Raw genomic sequence first — 26,593 nt, forward strand, 5'->3', positions numbered from 1 at the left:
CCATTTGCTTTGCCGCTGCGATGAACAATGTCAAAAGTGTAGGTAGAAAGTTCCAAAGACCATCGTCCTAACCTACCTGTGGCATCCTTGATGGATTTCAGCCATTTCAATGCTATATGATCAGTGTAGACTGTGAATTTGGAATTTGCAAGGTATGGACGAAAGGATCTAATGGCTTCAACTAGAGCTAAGCCTTCCTTTTCTGTAATGCTCCAGTTCTTTTCGCTGCCATGAAGAGCTCTACCACCAAAAGCTATTGGATGTTCATTATTTTTCTCGTCTTTTTTGACTCAAAACAAAACCTATGCTCATATCACTGGCATCAGTTGCAAGAAGAAATTCTTTGTCAAAATTTCGATATGCCAGAACAGGTGTATTACTCATAGCATGTTTGAGTGTGTTGAATGCCTGATCACACTCAAATGACCATTGGAACTTTGGTTTCTTTCCTAGTTCTGCCCCCGAATGCTTCTTTAGCAAGGCATTCAGTGGAAGCGCTATGTGAGCGTAATTTTTCACATACTTCCTGTAGAAGTTCGTGAGACCTAAGAAGGAGCGAATCTGCTTTTGTGACTTGGGCACTGGAAAGGTTCTAATTGCTTCAATTTTTTTGTCATCAACTTGAACACCTCCACATGATAAAACATGACCCAGAAAAGATACTTTGTCCGTTGCAAAATTGCATTTGGATGGCTTTAGTGTTAATTTTGCCTGTTTCAGATAGTAAAATACTTGCTCCAAATGTTGGAGATGCTCTTCAAAGTTTTTGCTGTAAATTATCAAATCATCAATGTAGATCAGCGCAACCTTAAAAAGCAATTTTCTTAGCACCTTGCTCATGAGCTGTTGAAAACAAAGTGGAGAATTTGTCAAACCTTGGGGTAAACGTTTGAACTGATAAAGGCCTTGATGGGTGACGAAAGCAGTTTTATGCTTTGAATCTTCATGTAATGGCACTTGGAAGCTTTAAGAAGCCATTAGCAAGGTCTAAAGTAGAGAAGATCTTAGCTTGTGCATTGGCGATGTTATCAACAACATCATCGAAAACAGGAAGAGGCCATAACATTGGTAAAGTGACAGAATTCAACTTTCTGTAGTCACAAACAAATCTATATGAGCCATCACGTTTCTTGACTAGGATAATGGGAGCTGAATACATAGAAGTTGACTCCTCGATCAAATCATACTTCAGAAAATCATCTATAAGTTCTTCAGTGACTTTTGGGAGATGAGGAGATTGACGATATGGTCTACTCTTAACGGGTTGGTGGTTGCCAGTGTCAATGATATGTTGGTGCATGTCAGTCTTACCTAAATCTGCAAGACTCGTTGAAAACATGTTTCTATTTTGTCCCAAAAATCTAAGTAGTCTGTGTCGTTGGTCTGGAGTCAGTTGTGTATTGGTCAAATCAAATCCTAATTCTTGTGCAATTTTAACATAATCCCTGGTGTCATTGTCACTCTTCTCAGTGGTGTGAACGGTACTGATGAATGGTTGGTCAGAGTCGATTTCATAAACAGAGTCTTTGTCAATGTAACTAAATTTGCCTACAACTGTACCCTTGTCAAGAACCTTTTCTTCTTGGGAGGGATTCATAAGCCTAAATGTAGCAGTTTTGCTTTTCACTTTGGAAAGAGTTCTACCACCTGCTACTTCAGAATGAGCAGTGAGGGAAGCAATGGGTTCAATGAGGATGAGGGAGTCCTCTTTGGTCTCTGATAGTCTAACCTTGAAATGAATTTCACTCTGAGGGGGGATGTAAATCTGATCTATTGTTTTTGCTAATCCACTAATCTCTTGTACTGAATTGGCTATGAAATTGATATATTGCCTGTCTGAGGTGCTGTTGTTAAGTATCAAGGAATGACAGCTATAATCTAAGACTGCATCATTGTCATCAAGGAAGTTCTCACCTAGTATCACTGCCTTCGGCAGTGTAGGCAGTACATAGAATCTTTGAGAAAATTTCTGATCCTCAATGACAAAATCTAACACAACTGAACCTAACACTTTATGCAATTCGCCGCCAACACCTTTAACCTGTGGAAAGGGTGAGTTTCCAAGAGTAAGGTTTTCAAAAGCTGTGCTCAGAAAAGCAGACGAAATACAAGAAATGGATGCCCCTGTATCTACTAAACAATTTTTTGTTTTTGTGCCAAATTTTGCCTGAATTACACTTTTGGCAAGGGGCGTAACTAAAGACACTGTTGGAATTTCACTTTCAAAGTTACTTTCCATACCATACTCCATATTTGCCATGACACCTATTAGTATGTACCATACTAAATTAAAGGAAGACAAGTAATCAACAATGTAGTACTTACAATATTTGAAGACTTTTTCTTCCTTTGTTGGTGTCTTTGGAGGAGTTGGTTGTCTTTAATCCAGTGTTGAGGTCAGAGGTAGATGCAGCTTGCTTGTTATTCCATCAGATGATCACGGTTGGACATGTCCTCCAATGGGTTCTTGTAGGTGGTCGTAGTTAGTTCCTGGACTCCGTGGTTCCGGAAACGATGATTCTCCGCCAAACTATCATGGAACTGTTCTGGGTGAACAATTCCTTGCAAATGACGTGCTGGTTTTCTTGGGGAATTAGTCAGCAAAGAGCCGGAGTCACAGGAGACTAATTCCCCAAGAAAACCAGCACGTCATTTGGAAGGAATTGTTCACCCAGAACAGTTCCATGATATGGCTCTGAAGTGCTGCTATTTCACTCAGATCTTCTCGCTTAGCTTCTAGGCGTAGACAAGTCATTACCTCTCCAAGTCCATCAACTCTCCATTTCTTGACTGTATCGGCACCTTGTCACTGAAACCCAGCGACTTTCCCACCAAATTTTGGCTCTTTGATCATTTGATGAGTGGACTACTTACAGGCAATGAAACTTTATAAACTCAGCTTCTGCAACATGTCTATAATTTTGGGCATCTTTGACCCTACCCTTTTTCATTTTGGTTTTACAGCTATACTTTCGGCCATGACTGCTCACACTTTCCTTGCACAAACATAATTCCATTTATGTTATTAAAACAAATGGCTCGCAGCATGCTAGATGTGAGAAAACGTCACCAAATTACACGCTATGCCCAAGACAAGGGAGGCTACTCTAGTTTAAAACCAATTTCAGCTAACCACTAAAATATTACTTTAATTGGTATTTTATTCCAGGTTTACATAAACATATAAATCACATTGTACAAAGGAGTAATAGTAAGGCTATGTTCAATTAAAAATATGTATAAATTGTTCTCGTCATGATATAGCTGGAACATTGTCGATGTGACATTACATTTTAATTCACTCCCACATAGGAATTCTCTATGCTTATAAAAGGTGATATAGTGATTTGCTTTTGTATCTGTTAGAAGAAAAAAAGAATTAATAATCTTCATTGTTTTCATAAGGACATATATAATGAAAGTACATGTATAGTTCCTTTTGTTTAAAGAAAGAACTTACAGAATGTAATAACACTATACATTTATAGCTTGTCACACTGCATATTGTCCTCCAATTAGTGGTCACAACAGAAGAAAGTAGACAAATAGGTCCGTCTGTGAATATATATCCAAGATTCAGCATTTCCTCGAAACTGATATGTTTCCATTCACTGTTTTTGTTCTGTCTTTCCTTCTCAACGAATCTGGTCTGTACATTGTGTTTTATACAAAGTTCAAAGACCCTTGTACCCAGTTCAAGTTTCACAGGTCACAACTGATTGAAATGTGTCTCTTGACCAGCATCAACTGGATGTCTCTGATAGCACTAAAAACAGCCTGTCTATTTTCTGTCTTAATTTGTCTGAGAGTTCTTTCAGCAAAGACTTGATAAACTCTTTCATATTGGCAAATTTGGCCACCTGCAAAGCTACCTCATCTGCATTCGTGCCAAGTATTACAAGTGACTGCATTTTTGCCACTTTTTGCTTCACAAGCTAAATATTTGTACAGATTTCCACTGCTATTGACATTTGTTGAGTCTATATTTTTATTTTGACTACAAGTGAACATCAATTAGAAGGATTTGAGTTGGAATTTTGCGACCTCTTTCCAAAACATTTTTCTCCCTACACAGCATGACCAGAAGTCTCGGATGAGGCCACATTGACCACCTCTCAGTTTCTGGTGTGTGTTCAGTACGAACTGCACGTCAACAGCCTAGAGTGCCTGGTGGCCATCATGGGTCCAACATGATACCTGTTCACCAAGAACAACCATCAACTCATGGGATGTTATGGGAATTTATTATATACTTCAGTGAGAAAGACTGAGTTGTCCGAAGCTGAGAAAAGGGATATTTTCATTGTCCTGAACACAACACTTGATATTTCACTGCTGTGAACATAACACTTTGACGGGACTATTGTCATACAATAGTTACCTTCCCTCAAATTGTCTCCCTTTATCATAAGTGTCGGGCCCGTTCACAAACTGTTGACTACCTTTTTACATTAGTTCCACATTGACAAGGCAAAATAATGACAGATGGTCATTTATGTAATTCTCTAGAAAATGTTTCGTTATAAACTGTAAATTTCTCAATTAACTCGTCAATCGTTTCGCAAAGGGCCATTTATGTTACTTGTCCAGCTTGTATTCTTTGTAGTTTTTAAGAATATTTTTTGTTGAAGTTGATTTTGTATATATAATCATATCTTTTTGTATGATACAGAACTTTCGTGACCCTCAATATTTTTCGTCCCTTTGTTTATATTTTTTACAATTTTGCAAACACGAACCTTTTTTTTTAGTCGCAAATACAATTGGTGGTGAACCAATGAGAGAAACATGATATTTCATCTGACACATGAAATATCCTCTGTATACGCTTTCTCAGAGTGCTGCAGGACTTCTGAGAGACAAAGGCAATCCAACTGCTCTTGATACCGGCTTTATTGGAAGACTCCAAGGAGATCCCATATTGAAACTCCCTATTGGGAGAAGATCATCAATCCACAATTAAAGCAGGTTTATCCAGCTCCAATGTTTACCGGTAGCTGTTGTTCATGTGGACTTCAAACCTATATGTGACAGCCTTCTACTCACCAGCTACTGGCCAGTCCCCAGATTCCAGAAAATCATCACAGCTCTCGATATAACAGATATGCTGAAAGTTTCGAGTTGGAAGACCAGAAGAGGCCTATAGCCTGGTATCTTATCATGGTCCACCAACATCTGGCAAAGGAGCCAGAGGAGCCACTGGAAGAAACAGCCATACAGTTCATGATGCAGAAGATGATGTTCCTTATCACCTTTGCCACTTTATCTCACATTGGGGAAACGCTCGATGTTACCCAAGTTTAATGCGATAGGGAATCAGATGGGAAAGCCAAGATCAGCTGGGGAAAGAACATTGACAGTTTTCTATATAACCACTGCTGTCATTGATCCAAGGGCAAGATGATCCAGAAGACTTGTCACTGTGTGCAGTCTGGTTCAAATGCTGTTACGTACCTCGATGTTAAGGGCCCCATCCTAAAGCAGAGGATGCTTCTTATATTCTAAGTGATTTTGTATGTCTTGTTATTAGCTGCAACTTGGGATTTTGGACATCTGAACATCACATATCATGATGCAACACAGGTACCTAACCATGGAGCAAGAGCTTTCCTTGTGAAAGTACGGATAACAAAGCTGATTTAGTCATGAGGGGCACTTGATGAGCTATTAGTCTAACCCATGATGTAATCCAATCCAGGTCACCAATATACAGATCCCGCCCCTGGCTGTTGGACAAAATTACAATATTTTGTGTCAGGATTAGAAATAATATGCAGCTGTGTGATCAAAGTAAAGAAGGAAATTGCAATATGTTCATCAGTTTAAGGATAATAATGTCCTGAAATGATAATTTAATATTGTGGTTTGTGCAAATTCAATATTGTGTTTCTACTTACTATATGCATGTCCAAAGTATTAAAAATTTTTATTCACATGTACGTGTTTATGTTACACCTACAACTATCCCTTGTAAGGTTTCAAATTCCCCCTCTGGGCATGCACACAAGAGCCTATTTACCCATAAGCCCTGTGTCTCTCCATTCTCTCCCAAAGCTAGAAGGACAACAAGACTTGCTACAATAATTGCCATACCCGCCAGCTCACCCTATCTTCACCGGCTTAGGTCTTCACCTTTGTACCAATTTGCTGCTGCTTTGTAAATATGTACATTTTTGTCAATTTTGCCTTTTATTATCAGGGGCTGACTGATTGGCCTTTCATTGGCCAGGCTATTTCCACTCATCTAGAGTGTCCTTTTCTCCCCCAAGTCTACACCAGAGCTCAGGTCGCAGCCCGGGTCCGCAGACCACCGTCCGAGCCGCCGCAGCGGCCCCAGGACCCTCGCCTAGCTCTCGGTAGTTCCCTCTCCTTGTAATAAGCTATCACCAGAGCTCAGGTCGCAGCCCCGGTCCGCAGACCACTGTCTGAGCCTTGTAGCGGTTCCAGGGCAGCACCTAGCTCTCGGTCAGCCCTCGTCTGTGATAAGAATCAGTCAGCTCCCAAGTTCGTGCCAAAACCATTATGATGTATGTGTGTTTTTATCATGTATATTAAATCTTTTTCATTCTATCTCATTGCCTGTTGTGTTTGCACAAAAAATTCACATTTCAGGTTCATGAGAAAGCAGCAGGTGGTTGGTGGTATGTTGAGATAGATGGTCATGAAGGCTGGGCACCATCTTCTTACATAAAAAAGTCTTCCATAAAGGTAATCTATGGCAGTCTAGTGTATCACAAAGCTTTCTTTGTGCTACTACCAAGTATAATCTTCTTTTAAATATTATTAGACAATGTTATTCTCTTACTTTCAAAAACTCTCTTTCACTTTATGTGCTGCATCTCTGTAATTAAGCAGCCCACACATTCAAACTTTTTTCTAAACACATTTGTACTAGGTATCTGACAAGTAGCAAGTTAATTTATTAAATAATAAATCTTCTCAAACCATTTCTGTTTGCAAATACTGTAACAGTTTGAAGAAAGACTTGATTAAAATATCATCATGACGAACACATGAAACAAATTACTGTCTATTATCTAACAAAGTAACATCATTAGTAACTTTAACATTATGTGAGTATGTGACTTGTTACACATGACAATAATCTTTAAGAGAAATACTGTTATATTTACTGTAATTTTAAAAACTGAGATGCAAAATTAGTACATGAATGATTATGAAATAGGTCACAATCAGACTCTTCCAGCCTTTTCCAATCCAGATTATAACATAATCATAACATGAAAATGTAAGGGTTTTCAATTCATCTTATGACATAACATACAGTATCCATCTTTTATCAAATAGGTATGAATGGTTTCAAACATGGCATCACATTATTGGGATTGAGAGGGAAACAACAGTCATGGATACTCAAAGGTTGTAGATCTCACACACACATGTGCATTGCTTTACTGGTAAAAAACTCTTAGGATTTCCTATCCAATGGTTTCCATGTACCAAATGTACTTAATTCTTGTGAATACCCTACCTCTATTACATCATTGCCATAAATTCCTGTTTATGCTGAAAACCACACTATAATTTTTGTATAAATTTTCAACAGACGTCCTCTTCACTGCCAACATATCTAATAGTTGTGAGGGAAACTCTATCCCTCGCCCGGGGCGCCACTGCGCATGCACAAGGCGGGAATCTCCTCACTTCTTTCATGTGTGTCCAGATGACAACAAGGAAAATTTTTGTTGCATACATCCGTACACATGATTGCTGTTCCACACTTACAAGCACACTAGATCTTCTCAAGCTTCACTAAAGACAAGCAGTGAGCAGTTCTACAAGCTGAGAACAGGGGTATAAGAAGGCTGAAAGATCTAGTAAGTAATTAGTTAGAGAACGTGTTGTGGGATGAGATCTTCATCTCAAAAACAGATACCCGTCTGTTCAGGCTGTGGGCAACATCAAATCCCTGGTGACCCTCACCCTAGATGCCTATCATGCAAGAAAAGACATTGCACATAAAAATCAAGATGCAGTTTTTGCGAACCTTTGTCGAAGGAGAAGTTTGAAAAACTTTCCAAGGCATGGCTCAACGATCCTGATTACAAAAAGAATACTAGAGCATCAGCTAAATATTCTTCTGCTTCATGTAAAAAAGTGATTAAGTCAGCTGTGACTACTGAAAATAATCACGTAGGTTACAAGCGAGTGTCGCTTGGGGACGCCATCTTGCCTTCTGAGGAGAAGAGATCTCGTCGCTCATCCCACTCTCCCAATATAGTTAAGGAGCCGATGTACCTTTCAGACTTTAATGTAGCCTGTAACGTACATACGGTAGCAGATGGTAAGGTGGATAATCTAGGCTTGGAAGAAGCAACTGATCTCCACTCTATGCCACGCTCCCCCTTTAACTTAAATGAGTTCATGGAAAAAATAACAAATTCAATGTCTGTTATGATTCACAAACGTATGCGATCAAATCTCATACCTAAACGAATCCGTCGCACAACCCCGGCATGGCCAAACAGGGATTGATCACAAGATTCAAAAGAGATCTAAGGCTGAATATGGCAGAACACCCTCATACAGCAGACATGCACAAGGTCACGCTGAATCAGATTATTATGAGGACAGTAGGAGAGTCATAAGAAGAGATTGAGAATCTCATAGATTACCTCCCTATCATGCACACCACAGGGTAGATTGTGAATCACAGGCATCGCATCGCAGTATGCACAGAAATACACACCAGTCACCCTCTAGCCATTATGATAGACGAACTGACAAAGCTCGTGCAAATCAGGATAGAATTCCTAAGCGTGCGCCATCTCATACTGCCACACAGTCCAGTTATACAGGCGGAGAAAGCGAGATAGATGTTACGTCATAATCATACAGTAATAGAACATGTGATTCCCGCACTGCTAGCTGTAGATCAGACGACCGGGATTACACGACCCTCAGCCATATGACCCACTCCCAGGGCAGCCTGAGTAGGGGGTGCAGATCTGTAGCTAACACTGGTTCTTCATGCAATGGGGACTCTACTACAGAGGATAATTCTAGACAAAATAATTATTCCATTAAAGATATCATTGCAGAACTTCATAATCTAATGCCTGCCTTAAAACCAGATAACAAGTACAAAACGCCCATTAAACCCTTGTTAGAATGTGCTGGGTATGAAGAACCTGTCAGTAAGACTGAAGAATTCCATACTCTCCCCTGTCCGTCATATATTGATGACGTCATCAAGAAAATTGAAGATTCATTGAACGCTTCATTGGCACACAATGTTAGACTGGGTATGCCTGCCATTAATAAGAGTGCTTACAGGACACACGATGCCCCCTTCGCACAACAGCCAAGCATTGATGTAGATTTCTATGACCTGGTTAAGAAACCTAACACCAAAATGCACCTTGACATGGCCAAAATCAGGGACTTAGACTACATCAACAAACAGATGATTAATTTCAGTTCATACATTAACTGGATTGCAGCTGGAGTTTGCCACGTCATACCCCCAAACAACCAGAGCGAAGGTCTACCCTTAGACACCCCGACGGAGATGACACTACAGCAGACCGGATTCATTCACAGCTCACTGGACCACATACTGAAGATGCAGGAAGATCTTCAATCAGCACAAGTTTGGATGTCAGCACAGTTCCTGCTCATCCAAAGAAAACATCTACTACAGCGAGTTCATAATATGATCCCAGAGCCATTAAGAAGATCCATGCTGTCACAGCCTATTACAGCGTTGCAGATAATCAACGGAAAACTGAAGTCAGTGAAGGAAGCCATTGCATCGTCAACTAGCCAGAAGTTTCAAGAATCCACGATCTTGTTGGCATCCAGGATACAGAGACCGCCTGCAGATATTCAGCATCAACAACAGAATCCTAGATCTCGTCATGTGAATCCTGTCTGGGATTCTTTTCGAGCCTCTACATGGAAGGACAGATCGTTTCAACCCAAGTATAGGAACTCCAAAGATGATCATCCCACTTCGCAGAGAGGACGAAGCAGAGGCAGAGGCAGTCTCCGAAGGGGATACCGCCAGAAATGACTCAACCAGAAATCTGCAGACCCCTTCAGATCCTACCGACATCGCCTGCCCAATGGACAACGATTTAGAACTACAGAAGATCAAAGATACAACCACATCGAATCCAGTCGAACTAGCCGGTCTCACAGACATCGACCCAAGACTACCCAAGTTCAGCATTCATACAATCACAGGACCAGTCGGAGGTCGTTTTATGCAGTACGCAGACAACTGGAAGACCATCACAGACGACTCATGGCTGCTCGAAGTAGTAAGAAGAGGCTACAAACTTCACTTCTCAAAACGACCAAGACTAGTCATCCACCCTACCGGACCCGATTCCAGCTATCAGGACCGAAGTTAATTGCAGCAGAAGTGGCCATACAAATACTACTTGCAAAAGGAGCTATCAGCATCTTAAAGGAGTCAGACACCACTCACGGATTCTACTCCCCAGTATTCCTGGTACCGAAGAAGAATTCTTCAGAGATGCGATTAATCATAGACCTAAAAGTCCTGAACAAAGATTATCTGGAAAAACCACCCAGTTTTCAGATGGAATCTATTGAGAAGTTGAAGAATGCCTTAAGACAAGCAGATTGGATGATAAGCATAGACCTCCAAGACGCCTATCGTCACGTCCCTATCCATCCAAGTCATCGTCGGTACCTACGCTTTGCAGTCAACGGTCAGAGATACCAGTTCAGGGTACCCTATTCGGCATATCCATCGCCCCATGGTTATTCACCAGGATTACCAATCTCATCATCGGATTCGCCCACATAAAGCTCATAAGGCTACACGAATACATAGACGATTTCCTATCGGCCGATCAGGACAAATCGCAAATCAGATTAAATACAGTGTGCCTCATCCAACTACTAACACACTTAGGATTCCTGGTTCATCCTAAAAAATCAGAACTTGTACCCACACTGGACATCACCTACATAGGCGCAAGATTTCTACTCAACAAGGGCATAGTAACACCTCCAGAGGACAGATATGCAAGAGTAGAGCACATGATAACGAGCGCACTCAATCAGCCCATCAAATCGAGATGCTGGTGGATGTCTTGCCTCAGTAAGATCACATCTATCCAAGACCTAACCTACAGAGGCAGACTACAATTACGGCACCTGCAGAATTGGATGGGTACCACCAAAGACCAAGAGCTGGAAGCCTTAATCCAACCTCCACAAGTTCGAATCTCAGAACTTCATTGGTGACTGACTCGTCAAAATGTCATGCCAGGTATTCCACTCTCATACTCCACCCCCCTACATCAACTCTGACCCGTAAAAATTCCGGGGTAGAATAGGTCTTCAGCAACCCATGCTTGCCATAAAAGGCGACTATGCTTGTCGTAAAAGGCGACTATGCTTGTCGTAAAAGGCGACTAACGGGATCGGGTGTCAGGCTCGCTGACTTGGTTGATGCACGGTCATCAATTCCAATTGCGTGGGTTGATGCTCATGATACTAATCACTGGATTGTCTGGTCCAGACTCGATTATTTACAGACGGCCGTCATATAGCTGGAATATTGCTTAGTGCGGCGTTAAACAAAAAACAAACAAACAAACAAAACATCAACTCTACACAGATGCATCAGGAGAGGGTTGAGGTGCCCAAATGGACGATGTTACCATTCAGGGAAAATGGTCCTCCCAAGAAAAGGAGTAACACATCAATTGTCTAGAAATGAGAGCAATATATCTAGCCTTAGAAGCATGGCAAGATCGTCTACACCACTCGTCAGTGAAGATCGCTACAGACAACTCGACTGTGGTCCCTTACATACAGCACCAAGGGGGCACAAAGTCTCAGCCTTTATTGAAGGAGGTTACACATTTATTTGCCTTGGTAGACTCAGTGAGTTGCAGGATCGAAGCAAGACATATACCGGGCAAGCTAAATATCCTAGCAGATTACCTATCCCGGAAAAACAAGATAGTACCCACGGAATGGTCACTACATCCCGAAGTATTCAAGTTGATAACCCACCTATGGGATACTCCAAACCTAGATCTATTTGCCACATGTCTCAACAACAAACTACCAGTCCATGTCAGCCCTGTACCAGACCCGCTAGCTCTCCAGGGCGACCCTCTCTCTATGGAATGGGAGGGAATGTTTGCGTATGCATTCCCCCCATGGGCTCTTCTAGACAGAGTACTGAAGAAAATAGAGGAGACAGACTGTGTCATAATTCTCATAGCCCCGGCATGGCCAAACAGGGCTTGGTTTCCAAGGTTACTACACCTCCTAGTGGAAGAACCTCTGAAACTCCCATTACGTCACGACCTACTGAGACAACCGAAAACGGACATATTTTACGTCCGCCTCGACAATCTCCACCTTCACGCTTGGAAGTTATCTCGAATAAGATGCAAGCCACGGGTTACTCTAAATCAGCTGCACGAAGAGTGGCAAGCTCATGGAGACCAGCATCATCTGCCCTATACAATAACAAATGGGACAAGTTGTCAAGTAGAGAATGAAAAAGCATTTAAACGTGGAGATAACGATACCTATAGTGGCTGAATTCTTGCTCTATCTCAGAAACGACAAGAGATTACGACATGGCACTATCGAAGGCTATAGATCAGCCCTGGCATCAGTATTACAACACGATGGCCTATCTATAGGTACCCACCCAGTACTGAATCGACTCATGAAGTCCTTTGCACTGGAAGACAATAAAGTACCACGTACATTTCCAAAATGGAATCTATCTATAGTATTGTCAGCATTGATGAAAGCACCATATGAACCCATGAGTAGTGCGACATTACTATTAGTCTCCAGGAAGACTGCTTTTCTCCTAGCCATGGCTACTGCGGCTCGTGTATCAGAATTACACGCTATTGACATTTCCACTGTAACTCATACCCAAGAATGGAAATCAGTGTCTTTCAGATCACTCCCAGAATTTATTGCCAAAAACCAGTCGTCAACCTTCGGCCCACTCGGACACAGGCAATATACAATACCAGCCTTAAATAAAAGTGTGGACTATCCGGACAGATTACTTTGTCCCATAAGAGCCTTGAGATACTTCATTACAGCAACTCAACCCCACAGAAAGCAGAGAAAACGCCTTTTCATCTCTTGCAAACCCTCGTCAGAAAAGGACATTACAAAGGGTACTGTAGCGGGATGGCTCTGATCGGTTATCGCAGATAGCTATAAACTGGCACAAGTCTCCACACCAGCTTGGGGAAACTGCAGGCCTCACGAGATCAGAGCCCTTGCAACAAGTCCAGCCACATGGAATACAGTATCTTTTGAACAAGTAGTAGCTAGCTGCCAGTGGAAGTCCCATAACACGTTCTCAAACTTTTACTTATGAGACATACAGACCGATCTGGATGGACTATACACACTGGGACCCTTGGTGGCAGCCCAGGTGATAGTCTCCAAGTTACGTTGTTTCTCCCCTCTTCCACAAAGGGGAAAAAGAGGGAGGGGGGATGAAGATTTCAGAATACCTCATGAACTCAGGGTAAGTTGACCTTTGTACTTAGTTTGCTATTGGGTTAGTAAACCCAGCAAGTGGCAACGCTGAAATCAGAGATCGAAGGATTAAGTGATATACAGTATCTACATGATAATCTAGGATGTATGATGTACTACCACCGGAAGTGACGTCATGGGAGATATCGCACCGGACTAACGTCTAAATACATTAAATATCACTATCCAAAAGGGCATAACGGAAAACCACGTCATAAGTGATAAGAGATCATAGAAGACATTTACCACAATGTTGGCATGAAATGACAACCGGAAGTGATGTCACAGATGACGTCATCACCGGAAGTGACGTCATAATATGTCTAAGTATCATATATACACGGATATTATACCCATTATATGACGTTTGAAATTTCTCTATGTCTAGCCTTGTAATCCTTTGGTTACCACTTCACAAAGCCAAATATCTAAGGGATGCTAGATACCAGAACCCACCGGTCCCTCTGGTGTATACTGGCTATGATGTAATAGAGGTAGGGTATTCACAAAAATTATCAAACAATACTTATCATTGTGAATAATTCTAAGAATACTACCTCTATTACATCAGGAATTAATCCCTCCCACCTCCCCAAATTTCTGCATCTAGTTGATGAGGATAATGGGTTGAAAGAAGTGAGGAGATTCCCGCCTTGCGCATGCGCTATGGCGCCCCGGGCGAGGGATAGGGTTTCCCTCACAACTATTAGATACGTTGGCAGTGAAGAGGACGTCTGTTGAAAATTTATACAAAATTTATAGTGTGGTTCTCAGCATAAACAGGAATTTATGGCAATGATGTGATAGAGGTAGTATTCTTAGAATTATTCACAATGATAACTATTGTTTGATTTATTGGGAGAACTTTAGACCATATGTTTCATTCCAAGATGTTAATGCATTGAGTTGGATCAACCTCCTGTGTATTTTAGGGACCAACCATTTCATATTCTGGGGATCTGGGATATTAACCCAAATAATTGTTTCAGAAATTTCTTGAAAAATATAGTTATAGTTCAGACTGTTGTTAAAAAAAGAAATTGCCTGCCACAAAAATTACATTATTGCAAGGTGTTTTTGTTTTTTAAAATGTTTAGGCTCATACCAAATATCTGTTATTGCAGCTGTAGCTAAAAGATATCTAGTCTTCATACAACCCCCAAACATATGGTTGATCCCTTAGCAGTTTCCTTTCAGCCATATCAAGGTAAAACTGTGCAGTACTCAAACATTGCTCTTCCATTTCTATCCCAGCCATGTGTATTGCTTACAAGAGTTATCTGACCTTGCAAATAATTTCATTTGGAGTTATCTCCCTTACTCAGGTTGTCGATTCCTTTAAAACCGACTTGGGTCCACCTATACCCGACCCATTGTCGGGTATTAGAATACCCCAATTTCCAATCCAATCAGTTTTACTATCAAACTCCTCCTAATTAATCCACTCAGTTAAGTCATTGGTCACCTGAACATACTCATAATGTTCGTACTCATAATGTTGTACTACCACTTTATGATGAAAACCCAATACTCTGTCAGACTGGAAGGCACCGAAAAGATACTTAATCATGTTAATCAGACATTCCAATCAAGCAGTAGTACTCAGAAATATTTGATCACATCAAGACTGACAACTAGTTCCATCCTTTTATTTGCCCTCTGACATTTATATCGCAAGAACAGATTCTTCTAATTTCATTTTACTAATGAAAAATTATCTCTTTCACTAAGAGAAGCAAAATCAAGAATCATTTGCCCTGTGGCTGATACTCTAATGTCCATCTGTAGTTTAACCTAAAGCCTGATTTAAAAAACTATATTTTAAGTTAATATTAAAAACCCTTCTTCCAAAATACCCTGGTTTTACAGACTCGATTATTTGAAGATTGCCCTCATATTGCTGGAATATTGCTGAATTCAGCATTAAACAACAAACTTAAAAAAGAGCCCCCCAAAAAGAGAAATTCCTTTGATATCAGAATATGTATAGCACAGAATATCTCAGGGATATCATATCACCTAGATCTCCTTTATAACCCAGGAAAATCATTTTTGCACATTGACGTCATATCATGGTTCAAGGTCATCCTGCAGGTCCTGGGTGCCATTTCAGGAAAGCCTCTTAGCGCTTCGAAATGTTATAAGAAATGTTACAATATGATGATGTTATAAGTTACGAATGGAAAGTCTTATTGGGTAATTGATGTAAAAAAACGTTATTCAATGTAGGTTTTGGAAATGTTTGGTATGAACAATTTGTATAATCTGAAAGTGTATTTACCAGTTCTCTTCTACAGAGGCTAAAAGATATTTATCTGCAATTTCATTTTCATTGACATTATCAAATAAATGTTTAATTTTTTAACTTATCCTGCATTACTCCATATTGCTTGCACTGCTGTCTTTTGACAGAGAGACGAACTGTGTGAGATCCAGCTGCTGATGAAAAGTTGCTCCAATAGGCAGCACCCCTTGCACAGTCGGCACGTGACCAGGAAGTCATGACGTCACATCAAAACACATAACTGCTTTGTCACCTCCACAGACGGACGTACTTTGTATCCCTTGTGGAAATTAAAGCTTATTGTTTCTATATTTTGCGTGTTTCTACATTCATCGTATGCTGCTACTTTGTTACCTGTTTATGGACTGTTACATTTAGGGTCTTCCATTCGTAAATTGTAACATTTATCGCTCGTTTGTGGCTCTAGTCACAGTAATTTATGGGCGCAATGTTGTTCCCACCAATTTGTTTCTTTCCCGCCATTTTTGCCATTCACCACATGGCCATGTAATATCGTGTTCTGCATTTTGAATTCTTTCTTTGGCTTGGGTAATACATTAAATTTATGTATTTTGTTATGGCCTGCTTAAAGCTTTGCCTTTTTGCTACCTTTTAGCATAATTGTTTGCTCTCATAAACTTAATTAAAATACAAAGTTTTTTAGTTAATTAATGTTTCCCGTACTTTGTGGTTTTGCCACATGGTTATGTTTTTTGCTTAAAGCCTTGCCTTTTTGCTACCTTCATCGTAATTGTTTGCTCTCATAAACTTCAACAAAATACAAAGTTTTTTAGTTACATTATCCTTCCCATACTTTGTGGTTTTGCCACATGGTTATGTTTCATGCTTAAAGCTTTGCCTTTTCACTACCTTTTAGCATAATTGTTTTCTCTCATAAACTTAATTAAAATACAATGTTTTTGAGTTACATTATGCTTCCCGTACTTTGTGGTTTTGTCACAGGGTTATGTTTTTGCTTGAATTCCAGATTTTCTGCCTCGCTGCACTTGTTGCCACGGGAACAAATCTGGCCGCCCCTTTTGCCGTGATTGTACGATGCCCTGTACAGTGCCGATGTTGCAGTCCTTCATCGCTGTGTTTCTTCAACTCGATACGAGAATCCAGGACACAGTATCTTACTCAATGTGCTCTTTGATCCCCTGATATGGCTTACAACTCGGAGACTGCGGTCTTCCTACACCACCTTCCGGTGACGCCCGTAACAGGACCGGTCTTTCGTCTCCTCAACCATCTACGTTGACAGCAGGGGCGGCATCGGCACTCCCAGCGCCACTAGCGCTCCAAAAAAGCAACACCACCAGCGCCTCCTGGCACCTGAGTATCTCAGCTGAGCTTCCTGGCGCTCCCAACACCACCGGCACTCCCGCAAAGCAACACCACCGGTGCCTGAGTATCTCAGCTGAGCTTCCTGGCGTTTCTGGCAATTTTGACGCGCCCGGCACCTGAGTCAAGCTTCCCGGCACTCCCAGCTCCTGAGTATCTCAACCTATCTTCTACTTCGACAAAAGGGGCGCCATCGGCAATTGCCTCTCCGGCGCCACTGGCATCACCTTTTATTACTGACATCTTATAGATTGCGCATGGAGAGGCAAGGTGAAATTGTCGCTGCTCATCCGTACATCGTCGGGATCGTGACTATCGCTCAACTTCCTGGGAGAAATCTGTTCAACCAGTTGACATCTGGTCTGATTCAACTTGCCCAATGGTTTTCTAGACGACGTTTTGTTTTGCGACATTCAGGTTTCCATCGGAACAGAGCTTCTGATGGACAGCGTCTGTATTAGAACTGGCAGATCTTCACTGTTCAGGCTTATTAAGACTGTTTGACCCCCTTCATCATAGGCTACCGGCTACCCACTTCTTGTGATCATCGTTGATTGGTCTTGCATATCACGGTGTACATATCGCTTTGCACCGGCCCCGCCATCCGACGACAACATCCACTGTCATCTTTGTTGACATTGTCAGCAACAACGCTCCTCTACCCTGCCTTAGCCCCAGCGTTCCTCAAAGAGGCTCTTCCTCGGCACTCCCCGGGTTTTCCATGGTGCACCCTGTGCTCCCACGTTTTTTCGCAATACTCGGGTACACCACTTGTATGTCCACCAAACATTTCATAGAGGATTGTCTGTGCGTGGAGATTGCCCAATGGCAAGCAGTGTAACTCTACATATAGGTTTGCATACTTGCATGTCTGCATGGTGCAACCATTCAATCAGACGCCTGTTGCAGTCCATCCATGTACAGATGATGGAAACGATAGACCTCCGCTGCCAACACAGCAATCCACGAGGCACCACATTTCATCGCCCCCTCGCTATAAGAACGATATCGCTTTTACAGCGTTCAAGGGATGGAAAAGATTGCCTTCCTTCGTAAGGGAATCTTGGTCTTTTGATCTTTCAGACTACGACACCTTTATATTTTCAGCCTTGGCTACCAGATACAGCGTTGATTTTCTAATTCATCCCACGACCGTTCCATTGACCCATGTTGACTACATGCCTACATATTGTCGTTCTTCATCATCACTTCAATATACGAACAGGAGCACTTATAAGACACTCAGGGTATGGAAACCATCACATTACTTTGTGTAGTACGGTGCGATCTACGGTGTGAGTTTTGCAGATTTCCTCATTCTCTTCTGGACACCTTGCCTCAACTTCTGACTACCCGGTTACGTCTATGCCTCGGTGGTCGATTGTAGAGCTGGTTTATTTCGTCTACATGGAGTTTTGTTTGCAGATGAGCACACCTCTCCACACATCGCCCTGACTTTTCAACTTTGCAGTCTTGTAGACGACCTCATATACCATGACTTCACGCACTTCCACTGAAGCTTCCACCTTGTCAGTGGCTAGTGTTCTGGGATTGCCAACACCATGTTGTGACAGACTGATCTGGAGATCAACACCATGGGCACAGTAACAGCCTCGAGATAAAAGCCCTCATCATTGATGTCACTTGCTCACAGAGAATTCTCGGTCACGCCCTGCTGATCATGTCCAAGACAACATCACCATGGTGTGGTGTTTGGGATGGGTACTCTCGACTCTCCATCCCTGCTAAACCAGACCTTCCACTTCCCCAACTTGGTGGTCAGCTTGGACCTGTACTTTCTCGTCTTACACTCACCAGGTTGAGAGGATGTTCTGGCACAGTCTTTGTCCAGGCCGTACTAGGTGGCTTCCACCCAGAGGTCTTCGCCAGACTAAGTCAAACGATCCACACCCCAAACAACAATCTGTTCGCCACACCTCAGAACTGCCAGCTGTCGCCTTACATTTCACTGGTGCTGGATCCTGCCGCTGTGGCACTCTACACCTTCAGTTTCTTGGGAAGGATTCTCCTTCCCACGGTCCTTCAAAGATCCAGGCAACTCCGCACCTGACACTGAATTTGGTCGTGCCTTGGTGGCCGGCCAGAAGTTGGTTTGTCGACCTCCGAAAAATCGGCAGAGACAACCCCCTGGAACTTCCGGTGTGGTCCAACCTTCTGCTCCACCCACATCTGGCACATCTGCAGAAAGATCCATGAGCCAAGGACTATTCGGCTAGAACGGCCAGGGCTATTGCTTCAGCCCACCGCCCATTTACAAGGTGACTGTATGATGAAAAATGGTGCTCATTCAGGGCATTCTGTTGAGACAAACACCAGGATCCGTTGACAGCATCACCGTAGTTCCTGGTTGAGTTCCTTCTGTACTTGCGCAGCACCCGTCGGTTGAAAGGCTCTCCAATCTCCACATACCTGTTTACAATAACTCTGTTCTTGCCAACCCGGACGATCGTCTTGAAGACCAGAGACCCAAGTTCAGACTGCCTGTGTTGGACCTGAATGTGGTCTTAAACGCTCTTCCGACAGCTCCTTCGGAACCACTCAACTCGTCTTCCTTCTACAACCTATGGAAGAAGATGGTGTTTTTACTGGTTTTGGCGACTGCCACTCGGGTCAGTGAGCTCCATGCCCTCGACGTCTCCTGTGTCTGGTTCAAACGCGGTACTCACGGCGCCGTTCATCATGGGCCGTGCTGGGACTTCATCGTAAGGAATCAACTCCCAGGACAGCCTGATAGATCATTCATTATCTCCTCCCTCCTCGTCCATTGTGGGTACCAAGGATGAGGAGGAGCGTTTATTATGCATAGTAGAGGCACTGAAGGTTGCCTAAGACGCACTAAAGCCTGTCGCAAGTCTAGGAAACGCCTTTTTCATCACATCTGAAGGTATGCCCACTTGCCATGCCATCTAATAAAGATACAATCCGGAGTAATGCAGGATAAGTTAAAAAAATTAGTAAAATCTAAATATTTTTTACATTTGTATGCTTATCCTGCATAAGTGCCCTCCCTTCACTACAATTCCTCCCAACGAAGTTTCAGATGTTATGTTTAAAGCAGCTATGTGTTTTGATGTGACGTCATGACTTCCTGGTCACGTGCCGACTGTGTGAGGGGTGCTGCCTTCTACCGGTTGGAGCAACTTTTCATCAGCAGCTGGATCTCACACAGTTCATCTCTCTGTCAAAGGGGGGCGGTCGGGTAGCCAAGTGGTTAAAGCGTTCACTCGTCACGCTGAAGACCCGGGTTCGATTCCCAACATGGGTACAATGTGTGAAGCCCATTTCTGGTGTCCCCCGCCGTGATATTGCTGGAATATTGCTAAGAGCGGCGTAAAACCATACTCACTCACTCACTCACTCTGTCAAAGGACAGCAGTGAATGCAATACGGAATAATGCAGGATAAGTATACAAATATGTAAAAATTATTTAGATTTTACTAATATTATAGAATGTTGAAAACTCATATATACAGTTAACAGTATCTGTATTATGTAAATATAAAGAAATACCATAATTCATTGGCAAGATTTTTTATGTTCTTCTCATGATATATGCATCGAAAGGGGGAGATTTTCAAAAACTCCAAGGTCAGAATGACTATGTAAAATGTGTAATATCCAAGATATAGAGGATGAATATCACTTTATACTTGTATGTCCATTGTACTCCTCTGTGAGAAAAAAATATATTCCTGGGTACCGTTTCACAAAGCAGTCGTAAGTCTTACGTGCGTGTAAAACTGGCGTAACCCGGAAATACTGAACTAGGGGCGTTTCACAAAGCTAGTGTAATATTACGTCCGTGTATAATTGGCGTAAACTCTACGTGTGGTCTTGGGGTGGTGTAAATATTTACGCAAGCGATAAAGATGGCGATCAATCTAAACACGGCCGAGATTGCCAAAAAAGTATGTAAGCGAGAATGTGTTTTCCGCGACAGGTCGAACCCCCTCGATGATTTGGATGATCATGACATCATCGAGAGGTACCGCCTATCACGACACATGATATTTTCTATCATTGGTAAAGTGAGTGACAGACTTGAACATCAAACCCAGCGTTCCCATGCAATACCACCTTACCTTAATGTTTTAATTGCTCTGAGATACTTCTCCAAGGGTGGGTTTTACAGTGAGATTGCCGATATCCACGATGTGAGTAAATCCTCCATCTGCAGAGCAATCCGCGCAACAACAGACGCATTATGTGCAACCATGGGTGATTTTGTATTTCCCACAATGCCTTCCACTCAGAAGAGTAACAAAGAATCATTCTTCGACATTGCTGGATTCCCTAAAGTACTCGGTGCAATTGACTGCACACTCGTACCCATAATGGCGCCAAAACGTGACGAAGTAGCCTACGTTTGTCAAAAGGGTTACCATGCACTGAACATACAGGCAGTATGTGATGCCAACATGAGGTGAGATACATACACACATGGTAGATGTGTCTTTTATCATGAATCAATTATTCCTATTCCTATTGAACAAGGCACGACAAAATGTAAACATTACAACATGAAATAGATGTCCTTGACATTGACGCATGCTGCGCCCCCTAGGTAACGTTTTGGGCGAGATAAGTCATGATGCATACCAGTAAAAATGAATCCATTGTGATAATGTTTTCAAATTTCCATTGTTTCCATGTAGTGTAACTGTTCCATAATTAAAATGTGAATTAATAGTGTTTATTTGTAGGCAGATGTAGATCTCTAAATGAGCTTTATAAAATTATGCATGTGCATTTTAAATACTGGATTTCTGTTGGATTTATATGGATATAAATTGTTCTATTTTTCTCTCAGATTTACAAACTGTGTGTTCAAGTGGCCTGGCTCTGTCCATGACAGTTATATATGGAATAACTCTGCCCTTGGTCAGTACTTTGAAAAGAAGAATATTGATGGATGGCTACTTGGAGACTCTGGGTAAATAAAACTACAACATATATACCTGAACTTCACTTACATTTGGTAAATACAGTTGAATTTTACAATGTGTGATAAACAAATCTGACAAAACTGCACTTAGTAAAATATTGATAATATTTTGATGACCTGTCTGGATATAGTGTTTTCCTTATTACTTATGTTACAGATATGCCTGCAGACCATGGCTGCTGACCCCTGTGCTCAATCCCAGCTCAGAAGGACAGGAGAAATACAATAGATGCCATATCAAGACACGGAACACAATAGAGAGAGCATTTGGCTTGTGCAAGTCAAGATTTAGGTACGGTTTTAAGTGGCAAAAGTAAGTTGGTAATGTAACCAAGAAATTATTGTAAGTGAAATAATTAAATATTGAAGGTAGAGTTACAAGAGGAAAACATGTAATAGTATCTATTCATTGTATCATTGTTGAAAACTTGGGGAAAAAAATGAAGTTACTTCTTATCTCAAATTGAGCTTTTTTAAGTTGTTGTAGTATTCCGAAAGAATTGTTAAAAAATATTATCAACTTAATTTTGAACAAACTGATAGCCTGTCTAACAGGCGTCTGTGAAGAAGTTGGGAAAATAACTTATAATACAGAAAATGTGTTTCATCACATTTCCAGATGCCTTCACAAGACAACTGGTGTCTTACAATTAACCCCAGAAAGGAGTTTGTGTGTTGTCCGGGCTTGCTTCTTGTTGCATAACATGTGCATCCATGAAAGAATACCACTTCCCCAGGGCATTGAGCTACTCAGAGGAGAGGGAACTGCCACAGAGTTGCCATGTGCAGCTGACTTCCCAACAACAAGCTCTGGTTGTGATGGACTGTCAGCAAGATATCAATTAATTTTGCATAAGTTCACTTAAATTACAGCCTTATGCTATTGTTTTCATCATTTATAAAAAGCACAAGAATATAAATCATGAGATGTAAGTGACTTTCTACTCTGTATTACTAGACAGTCATAACTTAAGATAATTACATATTATACAAAAATATAAAATACACAGCTTTTGTCATGATCAATGCCAGTAGAAATAAAGTCAATTTAAGCTTTTTATAAGTCTTTTATATCATTATATATAACACAAATAACTAAGAGAGGTAACATTTGTTTGTCTAGGTATCATATCACAATTTCTGGCCCAATCCATATGTTCATACATAATCCATGTGTCATGCATTTGGGCAATTAGACTATTACATATGATCTGACATATTCTTCCTGTTGTGTTTCATACCTTCTGTTCAACAGTAGTAAGTTGTGTAGGAGGGCCACCTCAACCAGTTCTCACAATCTCCTTCCTCCTTGTCACCTCCTTCTTCTTGGCTGCAGCCCTGAGGTCCTGCCATTTCTTTTTCAGCTGAGGCACAGTCCTTACCTCCGTGTTATTGGCGTTGATCCTGTTAACAAAAATTATTTCAAAATTATATAATATGTTTTGCTCGATGTCACCCATGTTTGACAATTGCCTTGTTGTTGTCTACCATTAAAAATGAAGATGTTTAAAAATAAGTGATTCTGGCATTTTTTGTTCCTAATCACTGAGCCGGACATTTAGGAAATTTATGTTTAGTCTATTCATAATGTGAGAATAGTGATACTTCCGCGACCTCTTATATGTGTGCACTTATGCATATTTCAGATCTGTATCCCTAGCAATAACAATGATTCCCACCTTTTCAAATATTGCACTATCAAAGAAATATAGGCCTCTTGCAAGTTCAAGTAGATCTAGTCACCTTTTATCGCTATTTGTTTACTTCTGCGTAACAACAAGCGTGATAACTCTAAATGGCATAGCTCTATCACTTCCAAATAAAACACATTCTTCATATGACAGATGTGGGTTCAATGCCGTGAAATGCACTCACTTTGTCAGAATATCCTCCCATATCTTCTTCTTCCGATTGTTGGTGATGCAAGAAGAAAACGATGAAAACAACACATCTGAATTGCTGCCAACTTCTTCAGTAAGAATTTTGACTTCTGTGGCCGAAAAGTTTCTCTTCCTCGATTTCTTGTCGCAAATGTCCTCCATTTTACTGCGCTTCGTCGTCTGCTCAGAGCACCTGCCACGGTAGACAACTCTAGTGCGGATTTTCCTACCTCACAAAGGGAAAGAGCTCCAATCGTATTTTTTACGTGTGTGTAAGTTGGCCGAGGTTACGCCAGTTTTAGTGCAGCTTTGTGAAACAGTCTTAGACTATGGCATAGACATTGCGCAAATATGGCGTGAAATCTACGAGCGTGTAAATTTACGACTGCATTGTGAAACGGTACCCTGTACATGTATACTACTTTAATGATCCAAATATTGTGAAATTCCGACAATTGTTAAATGGTCAAGATAGATTAATAATACAAAACTTAGCCATGTACATATACCATGCGCTGTTATATAGAACCAAATTTGTAAATAATATTTAAAGGGTGTGCAACATGCACCTCTGTCATCTGTGGCCTCTCAGGTGCTTGAATAAAGATTGATTGATATTAATATTGTGTTTCAGATTGGTTCAGACTGTGATGATATGTCTAGCTCTGATGACCATTTTGAACAATCTTCAGCAAACGTATCTGAATTTGTGAAAAAGGAATATGACCATTTTCAACATCACTTACATTTTGGTATGAAAGGGGCACTACCATCTCCGATAAGGCAAGCATGTTCAAAACCTCCAATGTTGCCTAAACAGAAATCAAAGTCGATTAACCTTATGTGCCAGGACCATGCCAACAATGAACAAACTAGTTTAAACAAAGTGCAAAAGACACAGTTTGAATCCTGTGTAACTCATTCTGATGAAAGCATACCTCAAGAGCAACCGGAGGAACGAGTTATAAAGATGTTTTCACCAGTGCCACCAAACATGGGAGGGAATTTGAAAACACTGAAGCCTGTAATAGCCAAACTTCACCCTCAGTTGCCAATCAATTCAACAATATTTGAAGGAGGAGAGAAAGATGATATTACCAGCAAACAAACTCATGTTTCATCTACTGCAACTGGATTGAAGTACACATTGGATGGCCACTGTTTTGTCACTGGTGGAATTAAGAAGCCAAACAAAGAATCAGTTCATAAACAATCTGCAGCATCAAAGTTTGGAAAGAAACCATCAGCCACTGGAGCCCTAAAACCTCAAGTAAGACCAAAGCCTAAAGATTTTGCTCATCTGTCAGTTCACAGCCGGGTACTGCAATCAGCAGGAGTTGTGAGGTCATATGAAAGCAGAACTAAAGAAGTGAAAGAGATAAGACAACCTGATTTGAGAGGTGTACACAACAGTTACAAGGTCAGTAGCCTTATCAATGCACTTGATGGCCAGCTGGTGTTGGGAGGGGCATCTGATATTCCAAGACAAGGGATTCCAACTGAGAACAAAGCATCAAACGTCAAAGATGGCAGTGGTTCAGCATCCTATCCCTTACCTACAGCATTAGATCATATTGATCCCAGTGCTCTCTCAAAATCTACCAAAACTGTCTTCAAGACAGTTAGTATATTTACAGCTGAGAATGAAGGAGAAATTGGTTTTGATGAAGATGAAGTTGTGGATGTTGTTGAAAAAAGTGATGAGGGATGGTGGCTGATAAGAATTTCTGGACGTGGTGAGGGTTGGGCTCCAGCTGAGTTTATTAAAGAACATCAGGTGTCAACTCCAAGGCTCAGACCAACACTTCCACCTAGACACAAGGCTGTACTGCAATCAAAGCCATGTTGAGAATATGTTACATTTCCAAATAACTTGTTTGTTTGTTGTTTAACACTTCACTCAGTATATTCCAGCTATATGACGGTGGTCTGTAAATAATCTAGGCTGGACCAGCCAACTCAGTGATTGACATCATGAGCATTAATCCACGCAGTTGGGATAAGATGACATGCATCATCCAAGCCTGACAGCCCGATCCCATGAGTCGCCTCTTACGGCAAGCATGGGTTGCTGAAGATCTTCACGGGTCCCAAATAACTTGTGCTAAGGTAACTCAGATTGTTCCTATATTTTCCTGATTATTTTCCATTTCTTTTAATGTTTTTATGTTTCCATGGAAACAATTTCGAGTTAGGGGTTGTTTCCGGGCCATAATTTACAAAACCTCAGCATAGTCCAGTGAAACATGGCATATGCATTGCTCATCAGCTTAACTTGTGCCTTTTGCTATTTTGAATTTTTTCTGAACTATTCGTTACATTTCCATGGAAACAATTTTGACATTGTCTCAAATGAGAGTACTGTTGTTTCTGAGCCACAACTCTCAACATATATAATTCTTGTGAATACCTTACCTCTATTACATCATTGCCATAAATTCCTGTTTATGCTGAGAACCACACTATTAATTTTGTATAAATTTTCAACAGATGTCCTCTTCACTGCCAACATATCTAATAGTTGTGAGGGAATCCCTATACTTCGCCAGGGGCGCCACTGCGCATGCGCAAGGCAAGAATATTCT

The 26,593-nt window shown here is 41.2% G+C and overlaps 3 protein-coding genes across 7 annotated transcripts in view; 2 read left to right on the forward strand and 1 right to left on the reverse strand.

Annotated features, from left to right (window-relative positions):
* Positions 1-26,000, forward strand: part of LOC124149999 (SH3 and PX domain-containing protein 2A-like) — a 321,507-nt gene extending 295,507 nt beyond the window's left edge. For all 5 annotated transcript variants that reach the window (XM_046521873.2, XM_046521871.2, XM_046521872.2 and 2 more), the window contains exons 12-13: positions 6,613-6,708; positions 24,643-26,000. In XM_046521873.2, coding sequence (XP_046377829.1) covers positions 6,613-6,708; positions 24,643-25,857 — 1,311 coding nt within the window. In that variant the 3' untranslated portion in view covers positions 25,858-26,000. The remainder of the gene's footprint in view (positions 1-6,612; positions 6,709-24,642) is intronic.
* On the forward strand, positions 20,649-23,396 carry LOC124150001 (putative nuclease HARBI1). Its single transcript, XM_046521876.2, has 4 exons — positions 20,649-21,606; positions 21,994-22,116; positions 22,286-22,420; positions 22,748-23,396. Exons 1-4 carry the CDS (start codon positions 21,053-21,055, stop codon positions 22,992-22,994), a joined length of 1,059 nt encoding a protein of 352 aa, XP_046377832.2. The 5' UTR covers positions 20,649-21,052; the 3' UTR covers positions 22,995-23,396.
* On the reverse strand, positions 23,409-24,259 carry LOC124150003 (nuclear apoptosis-inducing factor 1-like). Its single transcript, XM_046521878.2, has 2 exons — positions 24,004-24,259; positions 23,409-23,532 (listed from the first exon to the last, which is right to left on the reverse strand). The coding sequence occupies exons 1-2, from the start codon at positions 24,168-24,170 to the stop codon at positions 23,409-23,411; spliced, it is 291 nt and encodes a 96-aa protein (XP_046377834.2). The 5' UTR covers positions 24,171-24,259.
* Positions 26,001-26,593: the final 593 nt, after the last annotated feature.

The sequence above is a fragment of the Haliotis rufescens genome, unplaced genomic scaffold, assembly GCF_023055435.1.
Source record: "Haliotis rufescens isolate VD_foot unplaced genomic scaffold, xgHalRufe1.0.p SCAF_12, whole genome shotgun sequence".
In the NCBI taxonomy this organism is placed as follows: Eukaryota; Metazoa; Mollusca; class Gastropoda; order Lepetellida; family Haliotidae; genus Haliotis; species Haliotis rufescens.

Excerpts from the sequence above, each read along its gene's own strand:
- LOC124150001 (XM_046521876.2), top strand. The coding sequence starts at position 21,053 with ATGGCGATCAATCTAAACACGGCCGAGATTGCCAAAAAAGTATGTAAG. Across the intron at positions 22,117-22,285 it reads TGGCTACTTGGAGACTCTGG|ATATGCCTGCAGACCATGGC; the intron begins GTAAATAAAACT and ends CTTATGTTACAG. Across the intron at positions 22,421-22,747 it reads TTGTGCAAGTCAAGATTTAG|ATGCCTTCACAAGACAACTG; the intron begins GTACGGTTTTAA and ends TCACATTTCCAG.
- LOC124150003 (XM_046521878.2), bottom strand. The coding sequence starts at position 24,170 with ATGGAGGACATTTGCGACAAGAAATCGAGGAAGAGAAACTTTTCGGCC. Across the intron at positions 23,533-24,003 it reads TGGGAGGATATTCTGACAAA|GATCAACGCCAATAACACGG; the intron begins GTGAGTGCATTT and ends TTTTGTTAACAG.